Source organism: Catharus ustulatus, chromosome 2, assembly GCF_009819885.2.
Source record: "Catharus ustulatus isolate bCatUst1 chromosome 2, bCatUst1.pri.v2, whole genome shotgun sequence".
NCBI lineage: Eukaryota > Metazoa > Chordata > Aves > Passeriformes > Turdidae > Catharus > Catharus ustulatus.
This window is the reverse complement of record NC_046222.1, coordinates 43,117,962-43,138,191: the sequence shown is the minus strand read 5'-3', so window position 1 is coordinate 43,138,191 and position 20,230 is coordinate 43,117,962. Positions and strand designations below refer to the sequence as shown.

Sequence of the window (20,230 nt, the reverse complement as noted above, 5' to 3'; positions counted from 1 at the left end):
CCGCATTTCTGGTTTGGGAGCAAAATCTTAGTCAAAATGGTGCGGCTTGTATTCGTGAAATTACTGTAAGATCCTCATGGACAACAATTGTTCTCACTTTTGGTACATTTGGCAAAGCATTATAACAGATTACATTTTCTACATGAGTCTTCACAGATCTCATGGAACTCTGCAGATATTTTAATAGAGAGCAGTGCAGCATTCAGTCTCACTGCAAGCACTTTAGGACAAGACTATGGTGTCTATGAGCATTTGCAGGCAATTGAACAAATAACAGCAAGTCAGTAAGAGTTATCTAGAGTATTTAAAATAAAGAAGACTTTCAAAATACAAGCAGATACTGAGAGAGGGCAACCCATATAAATTTTTAAAGGCAGTTACTCAGCTCTTCTCCAAAAGAGCTGGAGGCATGTGACACTGGGGATGTAGCATTTAAAGCTGCAGTGAAGACACTGTCAGTAGTGCACAACTTGGACCCAGGACATTTCCTGATTCATTGATCTGATGTGCAGATAAGGACATCAAGAGACAAAAATCTCTGCTGGAGGCAAGGTGTGGTAATGCAAGTCTTCATTAATTTCCAATGTATAATCAAATAGGTTAAGTCACATAGATCTTAAACTCATCTGTTTGACTTTGAACTGGAACAGACAAGCAGATAATATTTTCTCTTCCCACCCCCGCTTAAGGCCAAGAATATTCACCTGCCTACATCTGCTCTTACACAATAGAGTTGTTCTGAATCACTCCACAGTTAAAACTGTGTAGATAAAACAAGAAATGTGGGGGGTTTAAAGTTATGGGTATTCATTATTTTGCTAGAAAGTATCTTTGAGTTACTTGGCCAATCCTTGGAGTGATCCCAGTATGTGAAACAATTTGGAGTACTACTTGTATCTGAAGCAGGGATTACAGTTTCAGGAGCTCCAGCTGCAGCCCTCAGGAGGAAGCAAACCAGCATACTACACAGAAATTACAAGTACAAGGATGTGATCAGTCACCAAGGCACAGAACATAACTAGGCTGTACAGGACAAACAAGGCAAATCAAAAAGCATGAAATGTATATTGAAACATAAACCCCAGGAACTTAAAATTTATTCTCCCAGAAATTTCCTATCCATCTTTCCTGTATCTTACCAACCAATCTGTGTCTCATATTGTTCCCAAGGTTAATTTTTAATAAAATGCAGGATTGTTCATCAAATTTCTTAAAATTCTTTATAAATCAGATATATCTTGCAGCAGAGTAAAGTTGGCCTGGCAGAAGTGCTTTAATTTTAACTTACCTTTAATTTTTGCTCAGTTTTTAATAATTTTATTTGGACTAAGTCTCAGTAATTGTAGGCATTTACAGTGTCAGCATTTTAAAAACACAGTAGAACTAAACTTCTTTCACTCTCATGTGGCAGTGACTGTTGGAAAACAATCTATCACTCTTAGCTACCTTGTAAAACTCACTTGTATAAACGTGATCACTTCCTCCTATATCATTATTTAGACCACCTGTCACATCTGCTCATTTGTCATGGATATAATGTCAGGAAAAATACTTCCTTTTCATTTAATATTGCAGAGAGCTTTTAGAAATGAGGATTGGTGTTTGAGAGGCCTCTGGGCACCACTGGAATAGAAATGAGAATGACAAATGGTGAAAGCCTGTTAAAACTGGCTGTGTTGTGTGAATGGATGTCAGGTTGGATGTTTTAACTGAAAACAAATCTGTGATGTATTTGAAGAAGACTTTTGTCTGAACATTCCCCCACCCCAGACCCAGAAACATGAGTCTTACCAGCAGTAGAGTCTTTTGGAGCTTGGGTAGAATGTGCTCCGTGCCAGAAGGTGCTTGTTTTTCCAGCTGCTGGGATATGATAGAGATGTAATCCATTTTCTATGTTAACAGGTCTTCTCTCAGAGCAAGTTACTGAATGATCTTGACAGGCGCTTGCCTGAACATTATTTACAGAACAAGTATTTTTTGCCCAAGGTTTGTATTTGGCTGTGCTGCAGTCAGGTGTAGAGATGGCAGTGACCAAGCCAGCACAACCAGCAGTATTCTCACTGTTTTCTGCACTGATCCTATTTAAAACCTGACTTGCTAGCACAACATGCCTGTCAGTGAAATCACTGTTGCTAGCACTGGTAGCTTGCAGGCTGGCAGGCGGCGGTGACTGACACCCAAGGCTAGCTGTGTTTTCAACACTTCTGTTTGCCGGCAGAGGTGTGGATGGTGGGTGAGGTGCGAGATACTTCCCTGAAGCTTTTTGAGTTTTGTTGGCTTCAGTGGCCGACTGCAGTTGGATCATAGTGCCTCTTCTCTTCTTGGGGATACCATGTGACTGGACTCTTACAGATGCTGCTCTTCCAGCTATTTTTGCCTCATTTTTGAGTCGACCACCTTCTTTGATTTTAGCATTATTGCTACATACTGGGGGTTTACTTGTTTCATCTTTTGATACCATCCAAGCTTTCTTAGCAGAAAAGGATCCTGTAGATGTAAATATATCCTGAGATAGGTATTCTTTATTTGATTTTTCAGTATTAACATTTGGTTTTGATATATGAGAATTTTCCTGATGATTTTTTATGAACATGGGGTTTGAAGGCTGAGCAACAATACTTAAATTATTCTTAGGAGCATTATTTGCAGTTTGAACACATTGCAGCTGTGAAGAAGATATTTCAGTGATGCTTTTTTCATAGCATTTTTCATTATTTTCTGTTATTACCTGGTCAATTTGATCGCACCATTTTAGCTTCCTATTGTATTTTTCATTTTCTGCACTTTTCTTTTTTGTTTTTGCTAGTTCTAAACTGTCTCTGATAGCTGACATACGTTGAGTTCCAAAACTGATCCCATGGTCCGTAACCATAGCTTTAAAATTACTGGGTTCATATTTAGAATCCTTCTTTAAGATGCTTCTGAATAACTTTGCTCTTTTTCTTTCAAGAACATTACTTTTCAAGATTTTGTTCTGTGCAGGAATGTCAGAATTGAACTCTGTATCAGGTAAAAGTGACATAGTTTCAATTATATTTCCTCTTCCTCCTTTATTATTCCATTGCTTAACTTCCAACAGAACGGAGGCATTTGGTACATCCCGAAATGAAGACGTTTCTGAAATAATATAATTCATACATTTAATATTTTCTTCTTTTGTTTCAGTCATTTTTCTTAAGGTGTTTTTTGAAAAGCCTGTACTGATGTTTTTGTCCTTTGGTAATACATCAGCTGTGCTGGGAATGCCAGTGGAACATCCCTGATTAGGAAATAAGATTACAGATGTTGCAATAGGTTGAGTGGATGCTTGAATTGCTTTAGTTCTCTCCTGTGGGGTCATTTTAAAACTCTGATCTTGCATCAGATCCTGAATTCTTTCTCCTGGAAAAGAATCAGGGCTGTCCCAGGCTCTGATAGGATTGAAAACAGGATGACCAGTGGTAAATGTGCTAGCTGTTCCAGAAGATGGCTTGCTTCTGTCTTTTATATTTTGCAGAAAACTAAATGCATTACTTACAGAGCTCTTTTGCTTACCACAGGGAGAGAATTCTTCAGGTTGTTTTCCAGATCTGTGAGAAGCAGATGATTCCTCTTCTGAAGTGTTTGCATGTTCAGCAGGAGTTAGAACATTATATTTAGCTAAAAGATCATGAATAGGTATGTTGTGGTAGTGTAGCAAATCTACATTTCTCAGACAATTATTTAGATGTGCAGTTTTAGAAGTACTTTGATCTGTGTGAAGCAAACCATTACTCCTAGTCTGGCATTTTTCTGGATCATACAGGGCACAGTCACACTGTGTGGTAAAAGATGATTCACTCTGTGTTGTGCAATTTCCATTTTGTTCTCCAGCCTCAAGACTGTCAAGGCTCGTAAGGCTCCCTGAATCATCTGTTTCTTTGACTTCTTGATGAAAATTCTGAAATACAGGCATAAAACCAAACTCTCAGATTTATAAGAAATATGGTTTTGCTGATAATAATTTTTCATTAATGAGAGCTTAGACCAAATCAATATTGAGCCTAGTGTTTTTATGACTTGGGGTCATATCTCCATTGAGTGTTTCCATCAAGCCCAAATTTACCTGTGTTAAATTGCAAAAGAAAATTATGTAGTTTGGGAAGAAATCCAGAGGAGAGAGCAGCATAGTTCAGCAAATTTAATCTTAAATTATATATCAATTCTGCAGTATTAAAAAAGGAACTGATTTACCTGAACAACAGCACTGTTTCTGAATTTCTCTATAAGACTGGATGGTTTTCATCGTCTGTAAGGGTACTTGAGTTATAAATTGAAAGAAAATCCATTAAAATGAAGATTTGATAGGGGATCTACCCAAAATGCAACTTTTCCATAATACTAGACTGAATATATTTTTTTCTATACAAAGCACCACAAGTGATGAGGAGTTAAGCCTTGTCATGGCAAACACAGAAAAGTCTCTTGGTTATCATAATAACAGCGATTAACAACTCCCCTCAGCGAAACTCCTTCAAGTCTTTCAGAAAGAAGATGATAGCTCCTGTTCTACGAGGACAGATCAAGTCCCAGGGCATAAGGGATTCTCATCCACTTCCCCAACCTTTTCATTACATTTTAATGGAGTGATAAAAAAAAAACAACTGGCACCATCTGAAACACCAGTGAGACAACTGTGTGCATGCACTGTACAAATGTTTTCTTCACTACTACTCCTCTCTCCAAGCACTTAGATGCTGACATGGTTGAAAATACATACTTTGTTAAGCACAAAACTTCAAAATACACACGAACATAAAGGAAAACAAACATGTCAGCAATTTTTACAGTCTCATACGCTCTTTCCTGGAAGTTCACTTTCACACAGCTCAGCAGCAAAGTAATTTTAAACCTTATGTTTGACAAACTTGGTGGGAAAAATTTAGAGAAACCAAATTAGATATGCAATTTTATGTAGTAAAGATTTTTTTAAATTAGTGATTTCAAATAGAAAATGTTTCAACTAGCAAAATCTGTTAACCTAGCTGAGTGACTATATATCCCCTAGCAATGACATAGAATTAACATTTTAAAAACTCACCAAACTTAGAATTCTTTAGCAAATAACAACACATTTTTGTAGTAAATGTTTTTTATTTCAATAAAATTGTTATATCTAAATACTGTCTATTTTATAGCTGTACAAATATATTAAATTTCAGAAGAAAAAGCTTAGTAAGTCCTGAAAGATTTTTACGATTGAATTGAATCTTATATTCCACTAAATGTTTAGAGGTTGGTGCAGTCTTCCATTATAGTTATGATCTGAGATAGAGATACTAAATAGAAGATCAAAGAAGGAAGTGTAGGGACAGATCCCTTTAGGCAACATTTTCAAACTAAACCTACACAAACAGAGTCCTTCTAATAGAAAAGAATAAGTAGCACTTTGTTAGTTATTTATTAACCTTTATTTTTAGCTAAATGATACTGTTAACCTCTGCTTGAACTTCCCCAAATAAGGAAAAGACATATACAGTAATTTCAAGAATGCAAGCCGCAGCAATTTGACAAAAATTTTGGTGGAAACCCGGAAGTGCGGCTAATAGTCGGGTGCGGTTAATATATTAATAATTTTCTGACATTTACAACCCCAGACGTGCCAGCCAGAGTGCCGAGCCAAGCACCTGTCAGTAAAAGCCGGCATTTCGCAATTGTTACAGTGTTACCGTGTTGCCCTGGCTCCCTGCAGGCAGCACGGGGGGCGGGGAGAGAGGCGGGAGAGCTCTCTTCTTCCCTCCTCTGCCACAGCCCGGGGTGGGGGGGGGGGGGCGCTGCCATTGCCGCTGTTCAGGGAGGACGGGGGGGGGGGAGGGTGGGGGGCGCAGCCATTGCCGCGGCCCGGGGAGGAGGCGGGGTGCTTTGTCCGCGCCTGCCGCCGGCGCCACGGGCGCGGGAAAGCTCCGTCCCCACCCGCCGCCGCTGCCATAGGAGTGGGGGAAGTTCCGTCCCTGCCTGCCACCGCGGGGCAGCGCCGACCCGGGGTGACCGAGCCCAGTGGCAGCGGCGACCAGCCCCGAGCGGCAGCACCGGGCTGGGCCACCTGGCCCCGTCAGCAGCCCCTAGCGGGCCGAGCCTGCACAGCCTTAGCTCAGCCAGTAAACCCCGCCCTCCCGCGGTTCTGTTACTAATTGCACGCGGGTCCTCGCTGCGAACGACAGAGTGGCTTATATTCGGGTGCGGTTTATTTATGGACAAAAACTGAAATATTTGCCAACACCCAGAGATGCGGCTTATACTCAGTGCGGCTTGTATTCGTGAATTTACTGTACTCAGAGTTTTCTGTATGAGGGCAAATTTAAGAACTAACTTTGAAAGTTTCGGAGAAAAAAGCAGTGAAAAGAAATTACAGCTGTCAGGCTTACTTCTTGTCTAATTAGGAAACTGCAGCTGAACAGCAAAACACATGTTTCTCAAATGACAGACAGAAAAAAATTTTGTAATGATCGATTTTAAAAAACCTCTTGATAGCAGGTTAGTTTAAGCTGATAAATCTGGAGGGTGCAAAAAAATTCCCACCTTTTAAAAATTAAGATTAAAAAAATCTATGCAGTTGTGCTCCAGAGGTTGAAAATAGACTTGTTCCTACACTGTATTAAAAAGTATGCTCCTTATAAAGCAAAACCCCATGAAAAACAAAATCCCAGTTGAGGCAACATCCAAAAATGTTAGGAACAAAAGAACAAAGAAGGAGTTCTCATTTAAACAAACAGTCACTCTTAGTTCATGCAAATTTAGTTAATTTACATTTATTTTGTTGCATCATATAATTTAATCCTTTCACACATTAAAGATGCTTAACATTCTCATTAAAATATCTGCATATTTCCCATTTTAGGCTGCTATGTAATGCAAATGAATGTCCCATTTCCTTGTAAACATATGTAATTAGGAGAATTTCTGCAGAAATAAAAAAGCATTCAACAATTATCTTTTTTAGTGATCAATAAGTGCAGGGAAATAAACCTGGAAATTCCAATGATTTAATTTTATTTAATCCGTGAGAATATTATAGATTTATATGAAAACAAAATGTTCATAGACTACTATATTGTTATTTACTGGATTTGCATTTTTCCTGTTATATAAGTACAATTTATTGTATTGCCTATATCTGCATTATCTTATGTTATGATGCATGAAATCTAACACCCAGACTTATCCACATCCCTAGGAAAGGAATACTTCTGAGGAGTTAAAGAGGTCACTTGTATGTCTTAGGAATTAGAACAGCTGCCAAGCAATTTCACTTTAGTAAAGCACTAAAACAAAGGGAAAACATTAGCCTAGGAGATCTTTCATAAGGCAAATGAAAGAACAACATAGCCACAAGTAAAATTTTTAGTGAACATGACAAGTGAATTTTCTACCAAAGGACTTTGTCAGAATGATATTACACTAAAGAGCTGCTACATGTGTATTTGACATTTTCCGCAAAAGAAGTGCAGATCATTCATAATTCCAAGATGTGAATGGGTACACTCTTCTGAAGATAAAATCCTGAAAAAATGCTACCTGTTCTGAAAACGGAGGTCCCTCAAATCTCTCACACTACTTGCTATTTTTGATAATTTAAACTGGTTTCTTTAAAGAAATTCTTTGCTTTTTATATGTGTACGTTTATTATGGTACACTTGACATTGATTATGAAGTAAAAGACACCACTGAACTTACTTAGATGCAAAACTAACTTTCAAAGCCAGTGAGGTACTTAAACAACTCTTTTCAAATTTACCAACGATGGAACGGGAAAGTCCATTCAAAATTAAATCTCATTTCTATATAAGTTTGTAAAATATCATATACAGTAATTTCACGAATACAAGCCGCAGCAATTTGACAAAAATTTTGGTGGAAACCCGGAAGTGCGGCTAATAGTCGGGTGCGGTTAATATATTAATAATTTTCTGACATTTACAACCCCAGACGTGCCAGCCAGAGTGCCGAGCCAAGCACCGGCCAGTAAAAGCCGGCATTTCGCAATTGTTACAGTGTTATCGTGTTGCCCTGGCTCCCTGCAGGCAGCACGGGGGGCGGGGAGAGAGGCGGGAGAGCTCTCTTTCCTCCTCTGCTGCAGCCCAGGGGAGGAGGTGGGGGGGGCGCCGCCATTGCCGCGGCCCGGGGAGGAGAGGTGGGGGGGGGCGGGGGGCGGGGGGCGCCGCCATTGCCGTGGCCCGGGGAGCCGACGGGGGGAGGGCGCCGCCATTGCCGCGGCCCGGGGAGCCGACGGGGGGGAAGCGCCACCATTGCCGCGGCTCGGGGAGGACGCGGGGGGGCCGCGCCGCCATTGCCGTGGCCCGGGGAGCCGACGGCGGGGGGCGCCGCCATTGCCGCGGCTCGGGGGGGCCGCGCCGCCATTGCCGCGGCCCGGGGAGCCGACGGGGGGGGTGCGCCGCCATTGCTGCGGCTCCGGGAGCCGACGGGAGCCCTGCGCAGCCATTGCCGCGGCCCGGGGGGGGGCGGGAAGTGCGCGCCGCCATTGCCGCGGCTCCGGGAGCCGACGGGAGCCCTGCGCAGCCATTGCCGCGGCCCGGGGAGGGGGGGGGAAGTGCGCGCCACCATTGCCGCGGCTCCGGGAGCCAACGGGAGCCCTGCGCAGCCATTGCCGCGGCCCGGGGAGGTGGGGGGAAGTGCGCGCAGCCATTGCCGTGGCTCGGGGAGGAGGCGGGGTGCTTTGTCCGCGCCCACTGCCGGCGCCACAGGCGCGGGAAAGCTCCGTCCCCGCCCGCCGCCGCTGCCGTAGGAGCGGGGGAAGCTCCGTCCCTGCCTGCCACCGCGGGGCAGCGCCGACCCGGGGTGACCGAGCCCAGGGGCAGCGGCGGCCGGCCCCAAGCGGCAGCACCGGGCTGGGCCACCTGGCCCCGTCAGCGGCCCCTAGCGGGCCGAGCCTGCACAGCCTTAGCTCAGCCAGTAAACCCTGCCCTCCCGCGGTTCTGTTACTAATTGCACGCGGGTCCTCACTGTGAACGACAGAGCGGCTTATATTCGTGTGCGGCTTACCTATGGACAAAAACCGAAATATTTGCCAACACCCAGAGATGCGGCTTATACTCAGTGCGGCTTGTATTCGTGAATTTACTGTACATAGCACTGCACAATACTTGTTCCTCAGAAGATCTGGGCAGACTCAAGAGTGCAAGTTGCACTGTGAAAGGATTTTCATGCTTACCTTACAAAAGAGATTCATTCTATTGTGCCAAACCCACCAAAGAAGCTATGAAGGTATAGGATGACCAGAGAAAAGTTTGCTAGCAACACCTCTGTCTTTCCCAGTCTGATGCCTAGGTGCCTGATCTCCTCCCAGGCTAAGGATACAGAAACTACCTATCTATGAATCTATGAGTTTTGAAAGGATCTGATTTGCTTGTTTAGAAAATCATCACAGGATGCTAGAAATGCACATTCAAACTTCTCAGGATAAAAAGAACTTGTTTCTAAATTCACAAGCATGTGGGCAATTTCAGTAAGCCATGCTATCAGAAGATTCAAAAGAAAAGTGATCTGAACACTGAATACCAATTTTTCGTTCTTATTTTCAGTCTTAATCAGCTCTGAGGTAAATGTAGGATTACGCAATGCATAATTGTGTAGGAAACAGATTTTCAGCTGAACTTGTCTCTCTGTTGCTTTAGCATTACAGTACTCAGAGAGCTGTTTCTCAGGTACCCTGTCCCAGGTGTCTAACTCACACACTAATCTAGCCATTCAGTTCCAGGAGTGCAATTTATAATGCTAGGTATAAATACTATTAACATTTTTAAATTATAAAATGTTGAGGCAGTGTGCACCATAATGCATTGTTCCTTTTTTTGGTTCTAACCCATTAATAAATTCCATTTGAGTAGGCGTCGTCTACCCCACAAATTGATCATGTAACAATATCATGAGATTGCATAATTAAAAACCATGATAAGGCAGATAGTCATAGAGAAATACTGGGCATGGATATGAACTATGAATTTTAGAAGTTCTTTAGTGTTTAACTAATAATAACTTGAATGAACTGGAGCCATAACATCAGTAAAAAATACTAGATTAATACTATTTGGCCAGTACACAGTTCCTGAATAAATCAGTGTGTGAATACAATTTTTTAAATAATCTGTCGTTCAGCTGAGGAACTACCCTACCAGTGTTCTTTATTTTTCTAAAATAATAGTATACATTTTTGTAGTCAATGAAAAAGGATTGTTTTTTTCTTTTAGCAGTATACTTTGTAAAGATGGAAGAGTTTTTAACATGGTCCCACTCTTGTGCACTGCACAGCAGCAGCCAGGGCAGAAGGTGGATTTATGTAAGGAAATCCTAAAGGTCAGATACAGAAACACTTTTAGAATCTTGGAACATCCTCAGTTGAAAGGGACCCATGAAGATCACTAAGTACAAAGCCTGAATGCATACAGGGCAACCTGAAGGCTAAAGGATATATCTAACAGCATTTTCTAATACTTGTATTTGTATCTTTCTAGAAATAAGTAATTTCCAACATTCACCACATGCTTCATTAACATAATTAATTATCTTGAAAAAAATTTCTTTGACTTACATGCTACCTGTTTTACAAATTCAATTTTTTTCAATCAGCTATGTTTCAAGACATACATTCTTCCTAAGAACTTCACAGATTTGGTTTATAAGAACTTGTACAAGCTTTCTGCACCTACCTTCCCCTAAATAGCCAACTAAATTTTAAGGTTAATTTTAAAAAATCTGGCCACTGTTTGGAATAGTGCAATTTGTTGTTTATTTCAAGAACTTTCAGTTTTCTGAAAGAGGCCCCAGCTACTCTCTGCTTATCATTGTCCTCTGAATTTTGGATGTTTGGTTTGATGCTGTGTTTATTGTGAACCATACTTCCTTATGGAGATATGGAAGTATTGGGCATAAACTGCCCAGCAAAGCTCAAGCTACTAGACACCACAGAAGCACTGCTGCAAGTTTATTAATATTAGAAATAATGTAATAATTGACTAGGCTCATGGGTATCTAAGCCACCATTAAAATGTTAGGATAGAATCTGAATACTAGGATAGAAAAAAGTACAGTAATTTCACGATTATAAGCCACACTGAGTATAAGCCGCACTTCTGGGTTTCAGCAACTTTTTGTTTTTTTGTCCATATATAAGCCGCACCTGATTATAAGCCGCACATTACAATACAGAGTGTGATAAAAGGTATCTGTTCTATCACCACCTGTTGAGGGTGGGGACAGTGATCCTTATCTCAATGGCAGATAATCTGCTAATGGGCCATCCATTGAAACCAGGCAAGGCATTGTTCTTTATCTTTTCACAACCCATCCTTCCTCCAGCCAGTCATTTTCTGCTAATGGCCCATTGAGTCCCACTGTGGGACTGATAAAATTACTGCATCCCATTGAAAGTTGCTCCAGCCAGGGGGAAGAGCCCAACATTTCTTACCAAGATAAAAACAGAGGCTTTGGGACACTAAGGGAGCCCCTTTCTCCACTGGACTCCAGTGGAAAACCGGATTTCTCCACATCACCACTGGACCTCCAGAGGGAAACTGCACCTTGTACAGGAGCACTGCTCCAACTGAGCCACATCTGTCACTGCAGGAGGATGCAGCCACCATTTAATGGGACTGCTGCCAACACCCTGCCTGACAGAGTGTCAGGTTGTACTCTGACTTTGTCAGGGTTTGGAGTTTGTTTCTTTGTAGTACTGTATTTCTATTTTGATTTCCCTAGAAAAGAACTGTTATTCCTAATTTCCATATTTTTGCCTGAAAGCCCCTTGATTTCAAAATTATAATAATTTGGAGAGATGGGCTTTACATTCTCCATTTCAAAGAGAAGTTCCTGCCTTTCTCAGCAGACACCTGTCCTCCAAACTAAAACAGCAACTTTTTGTTCTTTGTCCATATATAAGCCGCACCTGATTATAAGCCGCACTTTGGGTTCGGACCAAAATTTTAGTCAAAATGGTGCGGCTTATAATTGTGAAATTACTGTAGCTGAATTCTGTGTTGCTTTAGAAGTCACAAAAGTCTTATCTTTTTAAAAAAACCTAAAACACAGTTCTGCCGTCTTCAAAGGGGCAAAAGTATTTTGGAGATTGTTACTTTAACCTTCATAAGAAATCAATAGATTTTCCAACATTCCCTTGAGTGTATACTATCACTGATAATACCACATTAACATAATGCAGCATCCTGGTAGACCCATATGCACAAACTTTACATCTCCCAGTCCCTTCCTGCAAGCAAACATCTTTCTGTAACTGCAGCACACTGAAGATTTGCTACTGCTATTTTTCACTCTCTTCCTTTCTTTCAGATACATTTATGAACATCTTACTCTGCTGCAATAAAACAAATTCCTTCAAAACTAGTCATGAAGTATGATAAAAATACTTTCGTGCATAGCTATACATAAATATTTCACATATATATACACACACACACACACACAAATGGATGAATACATGTATATGAATGCAAACCCAAAAATGGATATCTATGGTAATTCTTATTAAAAAACTATATTCTTGTAAAATAAGGAACATCTACATATTAAAGGACACTATCAATTTCCTTGTTCCTGTGGTTTGTGAGCTATGCTGCATGTTTAATAATCATAACTTACCCATAAACCAAACCTTATCTATGTATTAGTATAACTCTGCAACAATCTCTTCCGTACTGAAAAGCTGTTTCAGCTTCAATTCTATAGTATTACCTGTTCAAGAAGCGCTTTGAACTGAGGAAAGACACTGTCGAATGAACTCCAGATGGTCAGCTATGAAGATTGTCGTGTGATTTTATACAGCACAAGTTTAGAATAAGTTATTTTACGAAAAACCTCCCCCAAAACCTCAAAACCTACTCTTGAGGAATACACAATCAAAACAAGTTAGAGTATTTGGGTAAAATAATTTAGCCTGGAGATACATTTCCATTTGTCTTCATAGCACATGCGAATTTTGGATTACTGAAATAATGTGGACGATAGCCGTTAGTCACAATATTGGTTGAAAGCCAATGAAAACTGAACACCTCTCCTCTTGCCAAGAGGAAAATAAGGAAATCACTCAGGCCTGTCATATAATTTAAATGATCAACATAAAAATGTTAACACTCACATTTACAAGTAAAAAAATGGCCAACATTTCTAGATTTAAGGTGACTGTAGAAACCTATTTCAAGTCGTTGAATGGTCTCTACAAAATCAAGTTTAACTTCTGCTTCAATGCCATTTTAACCTAAGCCTCTCCGACAGAGTCTGTTTTCCCACTAACTAGCCTTGAGCATTCTAAAAGTTCTTGATGCTTGGGAGAGACTCTGTAGACAGCACTCCTTTTTTCCATGCTGGTCTTGCCTATGGCTCTGAAGAATTAGACACAACACCTTTTGCAGAAGGAATCTTTGGTTAACTCATTCCAATCATACTACAGTTTTTTCATCAGTTATCTGAAACATCTTCATTTCACAGACACTGAAATTCAAAAGCACAGTAACACAAACAGCTAACAGTCTTACAAGTGAACTCCTGCAAGACAGGTGATGTCCATGCCATTCACTGGAAAATATTCTCCATCGTTTCTTAGAGACTTATGTGATTTTACATGTAACATGTATAAACATACACAGTACAGTAAGATACAAATTTTTCCTGTATTAAACATAATACAAGAATAACCTGCTGAGCTTAGGTTTTGGGTTGCAACATCTGAGAAATGACACTGGTGTTTCATTCCTATTTCATTAAATATTGAAGTGTTCTATTCCGGGAGGAGTGATATCCATAGAAAGAGTTGCCCCGAATACTTCAAGGGCTACACAATACACTCAGAAAAAACATTGAACCAAGGTAAAAACCCTGCTGCAAATGAGTCAGAAAGGGATTTAAATTCAGATTTCACAGATACCACTTGAGTAACCTAATTATGGTCATATAAAGGGGGAAAAGGAAAATACAGTCTCCACGTGATAATCTATACCTATTTTGTCTTGAATTAGCTCTTCTTCCAAGTATTTTGCTTAAAAAATGAAATTACAGACATAAAATGTTATGCTATCAGTTTAGTTCGGGCATAATGTATTTTTACAGTAGAGCCTAGAAGTATTGTACTGACCAAAATAATGTTGCATGGCCATGAAATTGAAGAAGTGACAAAAACAAAAAGACAAAACATGCCTGAACAATACTCTTTCATGTCTCATTTGAGCCGTTTAGTGGAAATTTTCTAAATTATTCAGTTCAAGGCAGGTAGCAGAAATGGAAAATTTCAACATAATGAGTTAACAGCTTGAAAAAATGCTAAGCACTTTGGGACTAATGTCATTTGGTGAGAAGCTGCATGCAGCTTTAGCTTAAGACCATGCTACCAGCTCCACCTTAAAAGTTTTACTTATATATGCAATAAAACCAGGAAAAGATGGAGAGACAAAACCTTTTTTTTGTGAATGAAGTCAGCAATATTAAATTCTTCAAAATGGAACATACTCATGAACACAAAACACTAAATTTGAGGTAGTGGCTTGGATGCAACTGTTGCACAAAATAACATCTACTGTTCTCAATACTTTACACAAAATAATTTTGGAAAATGGTAGAAGCCACTAAAACCCTTGGCTTACCGATGAATCTGTACAAATATTTAGAGATGAAAAGCATGGAACACAACAAATCTACTGGTAGAAGGTTCACATAGAACTTTATTGCCCTGTAGGAAAGTAAAGAATTTTAGGAATCTTTATAATCCTGTTGGGCCTGTAAAAACAGAAACAAAGAGAGGTCAAAGGATCTCAATGGATGGCCAGGTTGCAAAGCATGTGCACAGTGAAATACTTTAATTTCAGAAATTACTTTGGACAACAGGTAGTATCAAGACTACTGAAGTCTAAGAATATTCTAAATCATAATAAATCATAAATTTTATTAGTAAGAGTATTATAAATACTATTTCACAAAACAGGAAGTCACAATGCACATGCACACCAGCCACCAGCACAATCCAAATATTAAACTTCCAAAACTCAGACCTTAGAACAAGGTCAGTAGCTTTCTTGACTATTTTTTCTAATCAGAGTCCAAAGCATGCAATTTCAAGAAAGCAAGTCCAAATGTCTGAAGTATAAATATTTACATTTTGAAACTATTCATCAGAGGAAAGAAGCTGAGCAACCCCTAGTGGTAGCAGAAAAATACCTTCTGGGAAAAAAGCAAATTTTTTTACTGGTATTTTCAAAAATACATTAATTTGTAAACACAAATTCCTATATTATAAGCAGTGTCCAAAGTTGATGACAACTATTAGAAAAAACTGAAAGCAAAAAATTATGCATGACTCATAGCTGTGTTCCCCCAAAATTCACTTAGGAAGTGATAATTCTGTTCGATAATACACGCCAATATAGAAATCTTAAAATATGTTTAGAAGAATCTTTTTATATATTTTTATCAAAGAGAATATGTTTTGTTTTCTAATTCTAAGGTGCTCTAATGCAGCTACTGCCAAATTCACCATCATCATTTAGGAAGGGATTTGCAAACTCTCTTCCAATGCAAATGTGATATTATTAAAAGAAAAAAGCTTAGAACTTTTAATATTTTTGCAGAATGGTTATTAGTTTTATCAGCTCTCTTCCATAAATTGTCACATTCTCCTCCTTCTTTTATGCTTAGAAATAAGAAAGAACACTGCCAGTACAACCCAAACTTTCCCTCGATTCAACTTTTTTGGAACCTCACTCCAGTTCACTGAGATTTTCTGTGTTAGACATCAGCTGCCCAAGATTTTCATGCATAATCATCATAACAAAGTAGAAACAAAGGCAGAGAGGAATGCTCTTAGAAACATCAACATCAAACCATATCCAACTCTCTAAAGTCTTTCACAAGTTATCCATACACTTGTATTAAAAGGAAAAGCCCTTGCTTTATGGCCACTAACGATTCCATGCCTCCAGCCATGACCAAAATAGAGAGATGAGGTTCATGGAGTCCAGGTCATTTCAGATACCATGACTCTGGATACCAATAGATACTATAGAATTAAAAGAATGAGCCCCAAGTATGCCCTCTTTTTTTCCAAAAAATGTAATGTTGAAGACAGTATTTCCAAAATCAAAGACAACACTGAGACATAAATATGCACAACTAAAAATCACTTTAGAGCTCAGTTCTCAATTTTCTCTGTTTCTAAGGTGAATTTTTAAACTGATTTTTAGTCTAAAAATTACTTTAGACAGAAAAAAAGCTCGTTGCTGGAAGCAGCTATTCCAAAGATGACAAAAAAGGATCTCAAGAGACTCGAAGTCAATCTCTAACATATCACCACATGCTGGAAAAAAAACAACCAACTAAAAAAAATCCCCCAACATTTGACATGCCATCATTATAGTGCCATAGCATTTTGTGCTCATCTGTCACAATCAGCACAGCAAAAACTTGGGTGTGCACTGAAAATCATTGTTTTAAGTTCAGAGGTAGCACAAGACTCCTGTGATTGTCTATTGGCTACCAATGTCAGAGACAAGAAGTCTGACATACAAATCTTACTTAACGGAAAAAAAAGGACAACATAACAGGTATCTTGGATGAATTTGTGAAAACATTCTTATAAATATTTTTAAAGATCTCTGGCTTCTTACTGGAAAATAATATTTACTAAATAATAATAATAATAATAATAATAATAATAATAATAATAATAATAATAATAATAATAATAATAATAATAATTTAATAAATATAAAAATGATCTATTGATAAGGCATAGTGTGCACTCCCATGTTGTCTAATTGATAAAGACAGTTGAACAGAACTTTCATTTTTATCACATTCAAAAAACTTTCTGTAACACTTACAAGCATCTTGCAATGAATCATATGAAAATGAAAATATCATACCTCCAAGCTGTTGAGATGCTGTTTTTCAAGGAGCTCTTGTATTTCAGTCACATTTTTCTGGAAGAGAAGTTGGTGACGATCCATGTCTGTTCTACTGCCCTCCTGTTTTGTTTCTTCACAGCCAAACATTGCTGAATTCTGCTTCTGATGGAAAGAATCACTTCTAGATGCTGATGAGGATGAAGTGTCATCTGTGGTTCTTGATACAAAAAAGCAAATTATTACTTTGTCTTATTTCTATGCATGGACTGTACATTTTTAAATGTGTTTCTTACCAAAAGTATACACCATCAATAAATGATGAAAAGCCGACAAATGCTGTTAGTACTATCTGAAAGTGTCCAACACTTTCCATTTTAAAACTTCTCTTCTGTTATTTATAAATAGAATTTTTGGGTTGGGTTGTTGGGTGACTGCCTCAGGCTGCATTAATATGGAAAAAGTCAGCCAACAGTTTGGTAATTTACAGAAACAGAACACGGAGCATTGTTGTTTTTTTTTTTTAAGAAAAAAATGAACAGGAAAATAGGCTTTATTTTTCCTTAAAGTTGGCTTATGCAGAGTGTAACTATATTGATGCTGTCAGGTATTCCCTTACTTGGAAGAGCAAGAAGGTTTTCTAGTATCCAGAGAGCCCAAATCTACCAACGATGTGTAATGTCAGAATTGTGGTATGCTAAATAATTGGAATTTGCTGCCTGACAAAAAAAATCTTTGGAGTAGCTAGTGTATAGTTGGGCCCTCTGACCAGCTCTTAGCTAAAGATATATTTTTCACATAACCTTTTTCCTCCATTTCTATCCACTTCTTCAGCTTAAGGTCTTTCTTCCAAGCTTTCTCTTCCTGCACTTATAATTATCCCTTTTCTTTTAGTGGATCTGTTTCAAGTGGGTAAATAATAAGACATTTTTTTGTATTTATCACAATACAAATAATTTTGGAGCAATGGATAATGGAAACTTCCAAGCCATTAAAATTATTGTTATTTTTCAGGAGATTTTATACGAGACTACAAAAAATATTGACCTAATTGTACTGACCTAAGGAGACCCTAAAATGGAATTTATTATTTCTGATGGAATGGCTGACAGCAAAAAGGGAGAACAAAATCACATATTTATTTATTGGACTCAGAAAACTGCATGCTGTTTTCTACTGAATGGCAGATAACCTCCCTATCCCAAAACTTTTTTATTGTTGTGGACCAGACTGACTGACACCTGGCCCCCAAAATTCTAGCTTGTTGGTTTTTTGTACACACACAACTCTCTTTATATTTATTTGAGTACTTCAACAACTCTTATTTATAAAAAATTTCTACATGCTTGGACCATTTATATTTATAAAAGTTTCAACATTCCAACTGTTCCATAGACAATTTTTGATTTGTCATATTAAAGTTTATATCCCAAGACTGAACTTCATCAAACACAGCGATTTTAAACATCAATAGGGAAAAAGAACAGCATGCCATTTAGACACCTAATGTACAAACATCCCAGTGTCTGCTGGCTAATGAGTTCTCAAAAACCTTTGCTTTAGCATGTAATAACTAAACCCTAGCAGAAGTAAAATGGCTCTACTGCAGCATGGAATACACTTACTAGGTGTTTCAGGACTTTTGCTTTCTACAACAGGAGTTAATATGTCTCCATTGTTTTATTTGTTTTTTTACACCTTTTGAAACACAGACGTTATGAATTCTAGAATCTTATAAAATTCACAGATATTCAGTTGTGTCTGAAGCTATATTTATCTTGCATACTTAATACAATATTCATTTCTTCCTTTAAGAGGACACTGTCAATTAATTCTACGCATTCTCTTTCTGAGGAAGGGTAAATTCTAAAGATGACACAAGACTTTTGGCTTCAGCATTTATAGAATTGTTAGAAGCAACAGACATATAGAAAGGTATCTACTACTTCACATGAGTTGGTTATTAACCATACCAATATTTCCAATTAAAGGGATAATAAGAAATGTTTAAAGCTTTACAGCTCAGAACTGGTGAGTTTTGAAGAACCTTCACTGTTCAGAACTTTTTCAAAATGCTCTTCTGTTTTACCTGTACGAGCTGTCTTATGACCTCCCAATAGGTCATAGTGGACTTAATTTTTAAACCTTTCTGATACTGGGGTCACTTATTTTCATGTTTTTTCCTTGAGAAATTTCTAATTTCAAACTTACAGAAATATAATTAACTTTGATATTCTTAGCTCTGTCTTACATTTGGTTACTAGGGGAAAACAAACTGTAAAAGAGTAGGAACATATAAAATTAATTTCCTTAGGAAATCAGGTTAAGAAAATGAAAACTGGAAAAAGAACACACTATAATTATTAAAGCATAGTGAATTTTTACAATTTTACAAATAAAAATGGAGTGATAGCACTGTAAAAAATGGCAAGTGGTTTGTACGAGTCCTGAGATACCAATGTGATACACAAGAAGCAGTTTGAAAAAAGATGAAAAATATGGAAAGAAATGATAAAGGCACTGAAATGCTGTCCTGAGTCAAGCCTATGAGTGGAATGAGACAAATGATCAGGAAACCTGCAGCAGGGCTCAGAAACATCTACATTTTTTGCCATAAATTAAATTTAGCTATAACATGTAAATTTCTTATTTGTTTTTGTTGCTGAAATCTTCCTATGAATGCTGACTAGAAAGTAGCATGAGTGTTAAGCTCTATGAGTTATAAAATATTTTCTTAACTGACCAGTTTATCATCTGAAAATATTAATCAGAAGAGACATGTAAACAAATTGAGTATTAATGTCACAATAAAGCACACACTGAAGCCCAAAAGTAGGGAAACCTATTTCAGGCAGAATTTCTCTCTATTCTGAACATCTGCACAATTTATATCATACAGAAAATAACTGAAATGCAGAAATGAATAACAAAAGAAGTAACAACAAAAATAACCCCCTGAGCTGCAATGAGAAAGAAATGAGAGATTAGGAAAGGGATAACCAGGAACTAATAGGAAATACAGCAGATAAATAAACAATGTATGAAAGAACCTTTTGATATGAGTCAAGGTATCTTAGAAACAGTGCTTGGGTAGAACGAAAAGTATGCATATAAAATTTTATGTAATATAACATGAAATTACAGGTCAAATTTTTACCAGGATGCTCTTGATTCACATAAAGAATGAGAAATATAAAGGAATGACAGTTGGAAAGAAAATCCTTGGGTGAACATACAAACTAGAGTATCCTTGAATGTCAAAAGGAAAAAAATCTGGATAAGAAATCATCTAGACAGAAGAATTCTGAGAATAGCAAATGGTTTGATAACCATGGCAATCTGAGCTGGGCTGGAGA

General features: G+C 38.3%; 1 protein-coding gene across 3 annotated transcripts in view; it reads right to left on the bottom strand.

Moving 5' to 3' along the window:
- The window catches only part of CEP126 (centrosomal protein 126), a 42,577-nt gene that overhangs the window by 10,724 nt on the left and 11,623 nt on the right, over positions 1–20,230 (bottom strand). For all 3 annotated transcript variants that reach the window (XM_033052872.1, XM_033052873.1, XM_033052874.1), the window contains exons 5-6: positions 16,896–17,094; positions 1,792–3,919 (exon numbers count right to left, since the gene is read on the bottom strand). In XM_033052872.1, coding sequence (XP_032908763.1) covers positions 1,792–3,919; positions 16,896–17,094 — 2,327 coding nt within the window. The remainder of the gene's footprint in view (positions 1–1,791; positions 3,920–16,895; positions 17,095–20,230) is intronic.